Raw genomic sequence first — 16,105 nt, 5'->3', positions numbered from 1 at the left:
ATCATTTATACTGAAAAATATTCACAAGGCACAGGAACTGGCAATTCCTGTTCTGGCATTGGTGTGAGAAGCACTTAAATATTTGGATCCCTGTGCCCCTTCCTCCATTCCACACCTTTGGGTGATTGATTCTCCCCTCCCCAAGAAGCCTGGAGTTTTGTTCTCTAGAGAGGGTAAAAGAGAGGATCTCTGGACTATAGAACACCAGGCACAGTTGACAGTAAAGCTACCATGTAGAAAGTAAGATTAAATGACAATATGCACACTGAATGCCATATGCAGAAACCCTCAGCCCTTTCCCCCACTTGGCTACCAAAATACCAGTAACCAGCCCCCTACCCTTCAGGAAGGACACTGAAAGATGATTCTCTGGGGGAATCTGACCAATCCAAGAATACAGACCTACAAATATTGATGTCAGAGATTCCTTAATTAAAGGCCCACCGTAGAGGTCAACGTTAACAAGTCCGATACAAGCAATCACATCATCCAATGGGCTTGTAAGTTTCTGTGGAACACAAATTATGGGCCCTCAAAGATGTCCCATCCTAATCCTCAAACCTATGAATATGAGGAGAGATCAATCCCATTATTTTGCTATGAACAGGTGACCTTAAAATAGGGAGATTATTTGGGTGAGCCTTTTACCAGCTGGTGACTAAGGATTCAACATGTCATTGCTGCCTTTGAAGATGGAGTGAGGACATATGAAGGGACTGAAAAGCAGCCTCTAGGAGTGGAAAGTGACCACCACCTAACAGCCAGCAAGGAAACGGGGGCCTCTGTCTTACAACTATATAGAATTGAATTCTGCCAAAAACTCATAAGCAGATATGCCCACAGTACCTCCAGATAAGAACCCTGGCTGCTAACACCTTAATTTCAGCCTGTGAGATCCTAAGCAGAGAATACAGTGAAGCCCACTAGGACTTTTGACCTCCAGAACTGAATTAATAAATGGGTGTTGCTTTAAGTCACTAAATTTGTGGTAATTTGTTACACAGCAACAGAAAACATAGTCTCCTATAGTCTATTAATCATGAGCAGCAAGTCAAGAATTACCAGAAATATGAGAAAAGCCTCTAACAAGAAGACAGTATAAAACCAACAAAGGTAAAACAGCAATTTGGAGAAAAGAGACTACACAGGTAGAAAAACGTCAGAAACACTTTTTTTACAAATATTACAGAGAGGTGTGAGAATATTGCCTCAACAAAACAAAAAACAAGATGTTTACTCTAAGGAAGGAACAGACCAAACAATGAATAGGAACTCTTAAAATTAAAACCATGATAACAGAAATGAAAAACTCGATGGGTTAGAAAATAAAGTTGATAATATCTGCCAGAAAGGAGAATAAAAGGACAATAAAGGTGGAAAATAGAAAAGAAAGAACAGGGGCGCCTGGGTGGCTTAGTCGGTTAAGCATCCGACTTTAACTCAGGTCACGATCTCACGGTCCGTGAGTTCGAGCCCCGCGTCGGGCTCTGGGCTGATGGCTTGGAGCCTGGAGCCTGCTTCCGATTCTGTGTCTCCCTTTCTCTCTGCCCCTCCCCCGTTCATGCTCTGTCTCTCTCTGTCTCAAAAATAAAATAAACATTAAAAAAAAAAATTAAAAAAAAAAAAAAAGAAAAGAAAGAACAGTAGAGAATCAGTCCAAAAGGTCCAATATCCAAATGCTAATAGTTCCAGAAAGAAAAAAAATGGGGAGAAATGATCAATAAAATACTTCAAGAAACTTCCCAGAAACTAAAGGATATGAGTTGACAGATTAGAAAGCTCCACTGAGAACCAACAAAGTAGATGAAAATAGACTCAAATCAAGACACATCACTTTATTTTAAAATCTAGACTGTCTGATACAAGTATGGCTACTCCAGTTTTCTTTTGTTGACCATTAGCATGATAGACGGCTTTCCATCCCCTTGAGATCATAAAAGCCATATATGAACGACCCAACGCTAATATCATCCTCAATGTGGAAAAACTGAGAGCTTTCCCCCTAAGGTCAGGAACAAGACAGGGATGTCCACTCTCACCACTGTTATTCAACACAGAATTGGAAGTCTTAGCCTCTGCAATCAGACAACACAAAGAAATAAAAGGCATCCAAATCGGCCAGCAGGAGGTCAAACTTTCACTCTTCACAGATGACATGATACTCTATATGGAAAAGCCAAAAGATTCCACCAAAAAACTGCTAGAATTGATTCATGAATTCAGGATAGTTGCAAGATATAAAATCAATGCACAGAAATCGGTTGCATTCCTATACACCAACAATGAAGTGACAGAGAAATCAAGGAAACGATCCCATTTACAGTTGCACCAAAAACCATAAGATACCTAGGAATAAATCTAACCAAAGAGGTGAAAAATCTATACACTGAAAACTATAGAAAGCTTATGAAAGAAATTGAAGAAGACACAAAGAAATGGAAAAAGATTCCATGCTCCTGGATAGGAAGAACAAATATTGTTAAAATGTCTATACTACCCAAAGAAATCTACATATTCAATGCAATCCCTATCAAAATAACACCAGCATTCTTCACAGAGCTAGAACAAATAATCCTAAAATTTGTATGGAGCCAGAAAAGACCCCGAATAGCCAAAGCAATCTTGATAAAGAAAACCAAAGCAGGAGGCATCACAATCCCAGAGTTCAAGCTATACTACAAAGCTGTAACCATCAAGACAGTATGGTACTGGCACAAGAACAGGCACTCAGATCAATGGAACAGAATAGAGAACCCAGAAATGGACCCACAAACATATGGCCAAACAATCTTTGACAAAGCAGGAAAGAATATCCAATGGAATAAAGACAGTCTCTTCAGCAAGTGGTGCTGGGAAAAGTGGACAGCGACATGCAGAAGAATGAACCTGGACCACTTTCTTACACCATCCCCAAAAATAAACTCAAAATGGATGAAAGACCTCAATGTAAGACAGGAAGCCATCAAAATCCTCGAGAAGAAAGCAGGCAAAAACCTCTTTGATCTTGGCCACAGCAACTTCTTACTCAACACGTCTCCGGAGGCAAGGGAAACAAAAGCAAAAATGAACTACTGGGACCTCATCAAAATAAAAAACTTCCGCACAGCAAAGGATATAATCAGCAAAACTAAAAGGCAACTGAAAGAATGGGAGAAGATATTTGCAAATGACATATCAGATAAAGGGTTAGTATCCAAAATCTATAAAGAACTTATCAAACTCAACACCCAAAAAACAAATAATCCAGGGAAGAAATGGGCAAAAGACATGAATAGACACTTCTCCAAGGAAAACATCCAGATGGCCAACCGACACATGAAAAAATGCTCAACATTACTCCTCATCAGGGAAATACAAATCAAAACCACAATGAGATACCACCTTACACCTGTCAGAATGGCTAACATTAACAATTCAGGCAACAACAGATGTTGGCAAGGATGTGGAGAAAGAGGATCTCTTTTGCATTGTTGGTGGGAATGCAAACTGGTGCAGCCACTCTGGAAAACAGCATAGAGATTCCTCAAAAAACTACAAATAGAACTACCCTACAACCCAGCAATTGCACTACGAGGCATTTATCCACGGGATACAGGTGTGCTGTTTCGAAGGGACACATGCACCCCCATGTTTATAGCAGCACTATCAATAATAGCCAAAGTACGGAAAGAGCCCAAATGTCCATCGATGGATGAATGGATAAAGAAGATGTGGTATATATATATATACAATGGAGTATTACTCGGCAATCAAAAAGAATGAAATCTTGCCATTTGCAACAACGTGGATGGAACTGGAGGGTGTTATGCTAAGTGAAATTAGTCAGTCACAGAAAGACAAAACTCATATGACTTCACTCATATGAGGACGATAAGAGACAAAACAGATGAACATAAGGGAAGGGAAACAAAAATAATATAAAACCAGGGAGGGGGACAAAACAGAAGAGACTCATAAATATGGAGAACAAACTGAGGGTTACTGGAGGGGTTGTTGGAAGGGGGATGGGCTAAATGGGTAAGGGCAATTAAGGAATCTACTCCTGAAATTATTGTTTCACTATATGCTAACTAATTTGGATGTAAATTTTTAAAAAATAAAAATAAAATTAAAAAAAGACATATCACTGAAATTTTAGAATACTGAAAAAAGAAATAGAAACTATTACAAACTTCCAGAGAGCAAAAAATGGATCACATGCAAAAGATTCTGAAAACAGAACTTTATACTTCTCAATATTAATATTGAAAGCCAGAAAAGCATGGAACAATGAGTCTAAAATTTTTTTAAATGCAACCTAAAATGCCATAGCCAGCCAAACAATCAATTAAATATGAATATAGAATAAGAATATTTTCATACATGCAAATCTCAAAGAATTTACCTCTCATACCCTTTCTTTAAGAAGCAGGCAGAGGAAGTGTGCCACTAAAACAATAGGGTAAGCCACGAAAGAGAAAGACATGAGATTTAGGAAACATGAAACCCAACAGAGAGGATGAAGAGTCTATAAAGATAGTAAAGAGAAATATCAGAATAATAGTTGTGCACCAGATGTCCAAGGCAATCATTCCAGACCAAAACAGTATGACTATAAAAATAGACACGTTAAAGGCTATCATCTCCAAGATCCCCACTGTCAATGTTCCATCCCTCTTTTTAACCCAAGGACAGGATGTCCAGATTAACCTGCCTCAGACTATCTGTACTTGGCTAATCTGACCATGTGCTGCCAAAGCTCCTGTATGCCTTCCCTCCAAGCACTGTAGCAGCCTGGATCTGGTGTGGACGCACATTCAACCCCACAGAAGTTCTCTATTGTCATCTGCTCTGTGGGGAGAGGGAGCATGAGGAGATTAGAAGTAGAGAAGTCAGAGAGGCCCATGCCCCATCAAACCATATTGTAATCACACAACTAATTTCTGGTCCATACAACAGCCCACTGGTGACCTGACTAGTGAGCCATGTGTGTATTTCCCTAAATTTAATCATGACCTCACCTGTTGACTTCCCCTCTTGTAAATGATTAGGGAAACTGAAGGCAGACTATGACTGAGAGACTATTCAGTTGGCTATCCTGGCCATCTTCACCTAATAGTAACTTCAGTAATCACCTAGGTGTGGGCTTGCCACTCAGGTTTCTAAAACAAAACAATATATTACTTAGATAAACTATAATGAAAAACAAAGGAAGGAATAAGTAACACAAAAGCCAGGGTAGATATTACCTGTAGTGATTAGGGAAGGGAATACAACTGGGAGGGGCATACAGGTGGCTTCAAAGGTATCAGTTGTGTTCTATTTCTTAATAAAAGTAGCATTTTATTATTCTTTATACTCTACATACAAATTTAATATATTCTTATGTAAAGATACATTTCACAATAAAATAATTTAAATAAAGAAAAGGAGAAAACGAGAGGAAAGAAAGCAAGAAGGAGAAAGGAATCAATCAACCCTGATACTATAAAGGGCAGCATTGGTTGGGGGGTGTGGAGAATAGTGGTAGGATTCACTTACCATTTCATATGCTACTTCCTCAGATGTATCCGTTTCTAAATTGAAACTGAATTCAATAGCTTCATTGTCTTTGTGTTTGCCTTTCAATTTTTTAGGGTCTTCAACCCAGAGTCTTAAAGCCAGGGACGAATTAGAGTAGTCATCTTCCTCTGCTAACTCCACCCTCAGTCCTGTATCCTCAGCAAAAAATGCGTGGTTTAATAGGTCCCTGATAGACAACCTAATAAACAAAATACATATCTCATTATCAATTTGTCCAATCACAAACAAGATATAGAACCCTTAATTAGTAAATATTAATTACATCAAAATAACAATCTTATTTTAAAACTTCTATTAATTAAACCATTACCCTGCTTTGTTAAAAACCGAATCTTATATCCAACTCATTATTACCAAGAATGCAAAGAAATCCCACCTAACATACATTTAAAGTCACCTTAATTAAAGATTGTTATCAACAACACATCTAGATACTATATGCCTAGAGAACTGAAGCTGTGCTATAGTATATGTTGGGTAGAGTGACTAGTTTCCCTAAGCCACTGGCTTAAGTTACTAAAACTCAAACAACAGACTGTCAGCAAAGGCAACTAAAAACTTCCAGATATATAAACTCTAAAGTAAACCATAAATTCAAACTATTTTACAAATGTTATAAATAGAAGTCATTGACTCCATTAACAATAGTCAAGTTAGTGTACTTTACTCTTTAGAGAATGCCATGAATGAAACTAATTTAGTCCTGCAAAGTCCCATGGTTTTCTTAAAATATGTAAGTCTAGTATTTTAGGCCAAAGTATACATGCAGTGGATGTGCCTCTAACCTAATATTAGGAATTAACCATCTCTGAAGAGAAAAAAAAGGACAGGGGTTCAAAAGATTCTTTTACAAGCTCAGGACAGTTAATTTCCTTTGCTTTCACCAATTTCTAAAACAGATATTTAATATCTAATGTATCTACATTACAGGTCAGAGAGAACTAAAACCAATGTCTATGTAGAAAACCTCTCACACTACTTAAAACAGATAAAGTACATTAATAGCATGGTATCCTGTAACTTGAGGATTTTCAACCCTTCTGATCATTTTACTGATTGAGACAAATACATAACTAAGAGTTATAAAAAGAATAAGCTTCCTCATACTAATTAGTTTTAAGGCTAAGGTGAGATGTGTTTAAGAAGGCACAACCAAGTTAAAGTCCTCTGCCTCTCAATGAAAAATTTCCCTAGGTATTTTTACTAAGGAATAATTACAGCAATAGCACCAAAAGACACCATTAAATACTTATTACTCTGTTAGGTATTTTATATGCATTATCTTTTTAATCACCAAAATAAGACCTGTTTTGAGGAACAGTTAAGTAACTTACTCAAGATCACACTGGCTAAGTATGAATCCACATTTGAATCTTGGTCTGATGTAGAAGCTTATGCTCTTTCTAATACACTAATATGCTATGAATCCTTCTGAATATTCCAATGTTCTCTGATAACAGTTCACAATGAAAATGCTGTAAAAGCAATAATCAGAATCCAAACTAAAATGGCTACTTCAACATCATACAACTGATCCTTGAACACTATGGGGGGTTAGGGTGCCAACCTCAGTTGAAAATCTGTGTCTAACTCTTAACTCCCCCAAAACTTAACTATTAATAGTTCTATTGACCAGAAGCCTTACCAATAACATACAGTTGATTAACACGTATTTTGCATATGTATTATATACTGTATTTTTACAATAAACTAAAGAAAACATTATTAAGAAAACCATAAGGAAGAGAAAATACATTTACAGTACTATACTGTTTGTTGTTCAAGGGTCAACTGTATTTTCAGTCTCATTTAAAAAAAAAGTATGCCTAAACTCTTACAACTTAAAAATGGCCACAACAAAAACATTAACAACCTAACTTTAAAAAGGGCAAAGGACTTGAACAGACACTCTTCCAAAGAAGATATACAAATGGCCAATAACCACATGAAAAGAACCACGTGAAAAGATACTCAACATCATTAGCCATTAGGAAAATGCAAATCCAAACCACAATGAGATACCAATTCGTAACCATTAGGATGGCTATTATCAAAAAATGGAAAATAACGAGTATTGGTGAGGACGTTGAAAAACTGGAACCTTCATATGTTAGTGGAAGGAATACAAAATGGTGCAGTCACCATGAAAAAAAACTGGTGGTTCTCCAAAGAATTAAACAGTATTACCATACAATCCAGTAATTCCACTCCTAGGTATATAATGAAGAGAACTGAAAACAGGGATTCAAGCAAATACTTATTCACCAATACCCATGCAACACTATTCATCATAACCAAAAGGTAGAAATAACTAACCCAAGTGTCCATCAACAGACTAATGGATACACAAAATGGGCATGTATGTGTTTCTTCCTTAAAAATGACATTCTGATACAGGCTACAAAATGGATCAACCTTGAAAACACTATGCTAAGTTAAATAACCAGCCACAAAAAGACAAATTATTGTATGATTCCACTTACATGAGGTACCTAGAATAAACAAATTCATAGAGACAAAAGTAGAATAAATGTTACTAGGTGTTGAGGGGAAAAGGAATGGAGAGGTACTATGTAATAGGTACAAAGTTTCTGTTTGGGTGATGAAAAGGTTCTGTAAATACAAAGCTGTGTGGTTGTATACAACAATGTGAATATACTTAATGCCACTGAATTGTATACTTAAAAATGATTAAAATGGTCAATCTTAAGTTATGCACATTTTATCATAATTAAAATATATAACTACCTAGATATAGCCTGTTGGTACAAACACCAATAATGTTTTATAATAAAGCTATAATTAAACAGGTTTTACCTTAGTGGCTTTATATATTCTCAGATATACAACACTGAACTTAGAAAACTAATAAAAACGGGGGACAGTCAATAAAATGTGGGTGAAAATAACTTCTATAAAAGACCTATCACCTTCATTAATCATAACCAATAAGGAGGTAAAAAATCAAAAATTTAACCTACTGATTTAACTCGGCAACTGTCCTAAGCTCAAATTAATGGGAAATATAAGCTAAAACTAAAGGGATGTGTCCATAAAAAAAAAACTGATACAAATAAATCTAGAATACTACTACTTTAATTTTTTTTTTTTTGAGAGATGGAGCATTAGTGGGGAAGGAGCAAGAGAGCGGGAGACACAGAATCCGAAGCAGGCTCCAGGCTCCGAGCTGTCAGCACAGAGCCCAATGCGGGGCTCAAACCCACAAACTGTGAAATCATGACCTGAGCCAAAGTCAGATGCTTAACCGAGCCACCCAGGCGCCCATCTAGAATACTACTTCTTGAAAAAAATAGCCCTTATCCATTTTACCATTATCATGACCTAAGGATATATGGTCTATAAATAAAAAACATCCAGTGAGTTGATGGTCAATTTTTTTAAGCTATCATAAAAAATCATTTAAGTACTTACCTGAAGGTAACACAGCAGAAGCTCTCTACCATCAACTGTTAGAAACAAATTAACCTGGGGGCCCAACCATTTGAGTACTTACCTGAAGGTGACACTGCAGAAACTCTCTACTATCAACTGTTAGAAACAAGTTAAACTGGGAGGCTCAAATGACTGTTAAACTGATGGCTGAAGGTGATGAAAATTTGCCACAACACACACAAACAAACCCCAAATTTCAGTTCAAGAAAAACTGAGCACATGGTATCAAAGTCCAAAATGGCAAGCAACATGCACTGATACACTTCACTCAATACAGTACGGTTTGTGTTCTACTCAAAAGTAATACTCAGTATTATTCAAAGGTTAGAAAATGACCCAGTCCAAGATAAGAGTTTAATGTATCTATCAGTTATGTCATTTTGCTACATTTGCACCCACCTTTCTGATTTGTTTTGACGAATACACCCTTCAATGATTTCTTTCACTTCAGGATCAGTGACTTTATTGAAACTGGCTGGCTTTATGCCCTGGGAAAAGAAAAATGGTTTCTAGTCACAAAATAAGCAATTGGAAGCCTAAGTAAACAGGATGCTTATTAAAATAATAAATTTTGACCACTAAACTAAAATATTCAAGCTTTAAATAAGATAAATATATACATACAGTTTAACAATTTTTTGACAAAGATTTTGCCATAGTTCTAATAGTCTACAAATAACAGTGGAGACTTATAAACAATCTAAATTTCCAACAACAGAGGTGATGTTACATAAATTATATGATATATATATATGCTCATGTTATGCAAAAACTAAAAATGTTCTCAAAGTATTTAATAACAGAAAATTCTCATATTGAAACATTAAGTATGGAAAAAATTGGATCTCAAAATGTACATACAAGTATAACCCCAATCAACAAACTATAATAAACGAGTCTTCCAGAAGAGCTAGAAGCAATGGACAATCAATATATTATGTATGTATAGGGGCACCTGGGTGGCTCAGTCGGTTAAGCATCTGACTTCGGCTCAGGTCATGATCTCATAATTCATGGGTTTGAGCCCCGTACCGGGCTCTGTGCTGACAGCTCAGAGCTTGGAGCCTACTTCACATTCTGTGTCTCCCTCTCTCTCTGCCCCTCCCCAACTCATGCTCTGTGCCTCTCTCTCAAAAATAAACATTAAAAAAATATATATGTATTATGCAAAATATATATATACACACATCTATAAACTTTTGAGAAATCTGTATTATTTTTATCATTAAGCAATACTAAAATATTGAGAGAACCTCAAGCTAATCAATAGGTTCTAGGAATGCATTAACAAATTAGTAAGGTCTAGACAATTCAAAATGTTTCTGTAACAATGTTAGCTGCCTGAATCTGCTTATTTTACATTCTATTACTCTTAAATTATGAGTTTTAGATTTCACAAAATAATCATTACAGTCATTTAATAGAAAACTCCAAATTAATCTAGAAGGAGAAAGATATGATAGAATAATTGTCATGGAATAAGGCAATCTAAAACCTAGTTCTGGGTCTGCCACACTACTTCACAGGATGCACAATCAGAAAGCCCAGTATCATATACTAGATAAACCTGGTGAGATTAGGAGTTAATTTGGATCTCAAACTCAAGAAACTTTAATACAGATGGAAATGTGAATTGTGATATGGCATTTTTGTGATTTTAATATGAAATAATAAAATCATCATTCAAAAAATGGTGTTACATCATTCTACTTATACAAAAACTCCTCTTTGACCTTTCCACTGATCTCTTACCTCTTCCGCAGTCCTGGGTAATTATTGCCTTTCTCTGCTCCTAGGTGAAATTAATTGGGAAGCTGCAACTTACAAAACCAAGTACAAATTCTTTTCTATTTGTGGCCATACAATGTATGAACTCAGACTAAAAAGACATTCTAGCCTTATCTCTTCTCTCAGCTCTTTGTTGCAGAAATCTTCAAACATACTCAAAGGTAGAATAGTATAAGAAGCCCCAAGTAACCATCACCAGCTTCAACAAGCAACATTTTGTCAACCTTGTTTCAGCTATCTACCCCCATACCTTTTTTATCCTAAAATATTTTAAAGCAAATCCTAGGCATCATGTCATTTCACTCAGAAAGTCTCCAGTTTATACCTCTAACAGATATCATGTCACCATCCCACCTAAAATAATTACCAATAATTACTTAACATTATCTAAAACCCAGTCCACACTCAAATTTTCCAAATTGTCTAAATGATGTCTTCTTATAGTTGGTTTGTTCAAATCAGGATTCAAACAAGGTCCTGACAGAACATGTATGGTGCATTAGACCTGGCTCATACCATCTCACAAGAGGCAACTATTACATTGTCAAGAAATCTGTAAGTTGATTATTAAACACAGTCATTTACAAAACTTATATAAGCTTACAATTAAATAAATTATATCAACAGCCAAGGAAATAAATACTGATAACACTACTCGTAATTATTTTACTACATTTTACTATTATTTATGCTCTTGAGGTTGTTTATTATATCTGTATGGTAGAAATACCATATGATGAGTGCCACTGTATATACTGTTCCCAACCCTGCATTCAGTGAGGTCATGGTGGTGACTTGAAATCAGTCATGGTGAGAATATTTAACACCAAGGAAATCAGAGAATGCTAGAAATCAGTGCTTTTTCTTTTTCAGATAATCGGTTGTTAAACATTTAGCTCACTTAAAGTAGCTCACCACTACTTTAAGTCTCTTGTACTCTTTAACAGTCCCTCCCCTTTTTACTTTCATGAAATTGATTTGTTGGAGAAACTAGGTCATTTGTCCTATAGAATGGCCCACATTCTAGATACTGGCTTTATTTCTTGTCTCCCTACACATGTATCTCTAGAGTCAGACAGATTTGAGGTCAAAATCCACCACTATTAGTAGCTGTGTGAACTTGGGCAAGTCACAATCTCTGATTCTCAGCCTTATCATTCGTAAACTGAAGATAGCACCATCTTGTAGGGTTATAATATGAAGGTATATAGTATACAGCATGCATTTAAAAATGGTACCTATTAGTATTAGTTACTTGAAACACTCTAACAATCTCTTTCACAGCCTATTCTACAGCCACCCAAGTAGATATGAAATAGACCTATTTTGAACAATCCTAAGACTTTGCTTCTACCTTACATCCCTTACTATACTCTTATTTTTATAGCTATTTGTGAATTTAAAAATGCAAGCTCTTTATGGGTAGCAAATACTTCTTATTCATCTTTACATTCCTTGAAATTTCTAATGCAAAAAATTACCTATAACAGGGAATCAAATGCTGTAGCTGTTGAACAATATTTTGAATGCTCTTTCATAATTAGGCATTTAGAACTAGAAACCTTCAAAACCATTTAGTCAAACTTCATTATCAGCTTTGAAAAAAATATTATCCACCCAATAAATCTAAAAATTATTTACAAACAAATGGATATAGATATGTCTATACATTTACCCAAAGGTACTAATACAGAGCATTTTATGTGACCCCAATAAAGTACAGGCATACAGCATAAATATAAAGCTTGTTTCATTACAATTATGTTAAATTTAGCAGTGTTATACAGCACTAAACTAAAACCAAAATTAGTTTTAAGCTGACTTTACCAACTTCAACATGAAACATGACAATCTAAGAAGTAAAAAAGAATAAAGTTATACCTACGCTAGTTACTTTACGGTATATTTGAGCTGCATTCTGGCACTCAGAATAAGGGTATTCAGAAGTAGCCATTTCCAGCATACACATTCCAAAAGCATAGACATCTACAGATTCATCGTAGTGCTCTTCATACATTTCTGGGGCCATAAACTCAGGAGTCCCTACAAAATAACACCACATCCATATTTTTATTAAAAAGAAAAATTTATCTACCAAGATCACATTCCCTTTTCCATATGGATTACCTGGGTTAATTTCTGCTCCCTAAACCAAATTTATAAATAAAACATTTGCAGGAATACTTGCTATATCTATACAAAGTACGTCAAGAATTTCCTTAACTTTCCATACTGGTAAAGTACAACTTGTAATGCTCAAGATAATGATTACTAAAATCTGTTTTTATTTCTAATCCTTTATTTACAAATTTTTCTGAATTAAATTAGTAAATCTTCTGTCTTAAGTCTTTGGAACCTTTTAATATGTCCCACAAAAGAAATACACTAGGATGTGTCTGAAATAAGTCAATATATAATGGATATTTAAAAGCAAATTTGGGACACCTGGGTGGCTCAGTCCTTAAGTGTCCTACTCCTGATTTTGGCTCAGGTCATGATTTCACAGTTCTTGAGATTGAGCCCCATGTCAAGCTCTGTACTAACAGCACAGAGCCTACTTGGGATTCTCTCTCTCCCCCTCTCTCTCTGCTCCCCCCCCCCACTCATGCTCTTTCTCTCAAAATAAATAAACACTTATAAATAAATAAATAAATAAATAAATAAATAAATAAAGTAAAACCAAATTCACATTCTAGGACAGGGGTCAGCAAACTTCTCTGTGAAGGACCAGACAGTAAAGATTTCAGGCTTTGCAGTCTATATGGTCTGTCACAACTACTCAACTCAGTCACTGTAGTGCAAAAGCAGCTATAGACAATACATAGATGAAGGAATGTAGTTGTGTTCCAATAAAACTTTTATTTACAAAAATAAGCAATGGAGCCAGATTTGATTCATGGGCCATAGTTTGCTGATCCCAATTCTAGACATACACAATGAAAAAATCTCTCTTTATCCTAACAATAAACTATAAAATGTTAATCACCAATGACACTCTTAGCAAATGATGTTCGCATTAAGGTGGCTAGTCCTAGATCACCAATCTTCACAGATCCAGTGGGTCCCGTGATGAAAAATATTGTCACACTTCAGATCCCGGTGAATAATGGGAGGAGTCCTAGTGTGCAAGAACTGCAATCCCTTTAAAATTTGCCTGCACCAACTCCTTAAGACCTTTGGTTTCATGACTTTAAATCGTTTTAAGTACCTACACAAAGGAAAAAAAAGACCACATATAAACAAACATATCTAGCTTATTATATGAGCACTATTAGGGTAAATCATGTAAGTTAGCCGGTATTGTATGCACTATGATTGTCAGCACTGAATTGTCCTCTATTGTCTGTTATAGAAAAAAAAAATTAAATCTAGGCTTCATTCTTAGAGAAGACATCCTACCAAGTCTATCATTTTTAGCTTTTTAAATTCAAAACAAGAATCATTCTAATCAGAGTGACCTCTTGTGGAAGGGCAGCACAATTTTAAAAAGAAAATCCTTCTCTACTTTCCAATAACTATTTCTATAAAGTCACCAGGGGGGTTAACTATGTAAAATTTTAGTACAAAGATGCTAGGAAACATAAAAAGTATATCCCATATTTAATAATTATAAATAAGTGATTGTACCATCAAATGAAAAACTGCAGTCAGAAATAAAACAATAAATTATAATTATATAGTACTGCTCACTAGATATGTGAACCTGGCCACACCCCCAATCTTTCATTATTTTTACAAAATGACATTATTTGTAATTCTTAAACTCTATGCTATCCCACAAATATTCATTTCTCAATACTGTATATTCTAACAAACTTAACATCCTGAATTTTTCAACCTGCCCTGACACATAGTTGCCAGTCTAACACTACATATTCTTTAATCAAGTACTGCAATTTTACAAACAATTTTTATGACTCTTGAAAAGTATTTCCAAATAAAACTTCATTAGCACTATCAGTGTCAACTTACGTTTTTAAGGTTCCTGATGTCATAAGTTCAGTCACCAATACAATACATTTCTTTCCCTTTAATGAAGACTCCCAGGAATCATAAAATCGAACTATATTGGGATGTTGGAGACCTTTTAACATCTCTGCTTCTTCCTTGAACCTTTGCTGCTCAGCTTTGGTTAATTTCCGGTCCTGAAATGGAGTAGCAAGTTCCAAATAGAGTCTAGAAATTCTCATGGACATTTCTAACACCACTCAAATGTGTGCTTTGTTCTGTTGTTTTCATTTATATATGTATTTATTTTTATCTGTCAATTTTTTTTTTCTCAGGACTTATATAATCATTGATAAATTTTATTAGGTAGTTACTTTCATTCCTCCCATTCAACAATGCAGCAGCTGTTATATTTCATAACTATGCTATAAACCTACCTGCAAAATAAATCAATATGTTGAAAAACAATACCTCATATGATAACTAAACTTTCCGTGGTGATCATTTCACAATATACACATATATCAAATCATTATGTTGTACATTTTAAATATCTACATTGTTATATATCAATTATATCTCAATAAAACTGGAAAAATAAATAAAAAATAAAATCACCTTTGCTGGAGAAGAAAAATAATATGTCAAAATGAAAAAAGTAATAAAACAAACAGGAAGTTTCCCTAAGAAATCCCTGAATTTCCACATCTATAGGATCTATATGATGTCAGGACAGGAATAATCAAAATGTTAGACATGTAGACATCTCTTCTGGTTAAATATCTGAACTGCCAACATATTTCTAGAAAGAAATACAAGGTTATCAACCAGTAAAATATCTTCAAACAGGAATTAGACCTCTAATCTGCTATATTAAATGCTAAAAGTCAAAGGAGCAATGTTTATAGAATTCTGAGGGAGGACTGTAACCCTAAAACTCTGAACCCAGAAAAATAACCAATCAAATTTATAAGGGAAAAATAGGCACATTTTTAAGAAAATAAGGGCCCAAAGTACATCATTCCATACACCCCTTCTGAAAATATTATTCAAAGAATTTCAAAAAAAATATGGCCAAATAAAATCATTAGAAAAGGAGTGTGTGGCATACAATAAATAGTAATAAATTGCCAATAATGCTTACTTAGGGTAAAGGCTAAGTAATAGTGGTTAATGTGGTTGGTAAAATGGAATGAATTTTCTAAACAATAATTAAAATAGAAGATATATAATGCAAAAAGAAAGCCTGGAATTAAAACTCCAGATGATCACTGAATGTTGTATGTAATAAGTGAGGAATCAGTAAATTCTACACCTGAAAACTAATATTACACTGTATGTTAACTGGAATTTA

At 35.1% G+C, this 16,105-nt stretch overlaps 1 protein-coding gene across 1 annotated transcript in view; it reads right to left on the bottom strand.

Annotated features, from left to right (window-relative positions):
• Positions 1 to 16,105, bottom strand: part of WNK3 (WNK lysine deficient protein kinase 3) — a 185,158-nt gene that overhangs the window by 126,882 nt on the left and 42,171 nt on the right. The window contains 6 exon segments of the mRNA XM_019436661.2: positions 5,521 to 5,740; positions 9,415 to 9,503; positions 12,689 to 12,846; positions 13,790 to 13,877; positions 13,879 to 14,011; positions 14,776 to 14,948. Of these exon segments, the coding sequence (XP_019292206.2) occupies positions 5,521 to 5,740; positions 9,415 to 9,503; positions 12,689 to 12,846; positions 13,790 to 13,877; positions 13,879 to 14,011; positions 14,776 to 14,948 (861 nt within the window).

The sequence above is a fragment of the Panthera pardus genome, unplaced genomic scaffold, assembly GCF_024362965.1.
Source record: "Panthera pardus isolate Hobbes unplaced genomic scaffold, ASM2436296v1 HiC_scaffold_27, whole genome shotgun sequence".
Taxonomy (NCBI): domain Eukaryota; kingdom Metazoa; phylum Chordata; class Mammalia; order Carnivora; family Felidae; genus Panthera; species Panthera pardus.
The sequence above is the reverse complement of the archived record's forward strand: the minus strand, read 5'-3'. Positions and strand labels throughout refer to the sequence as shown.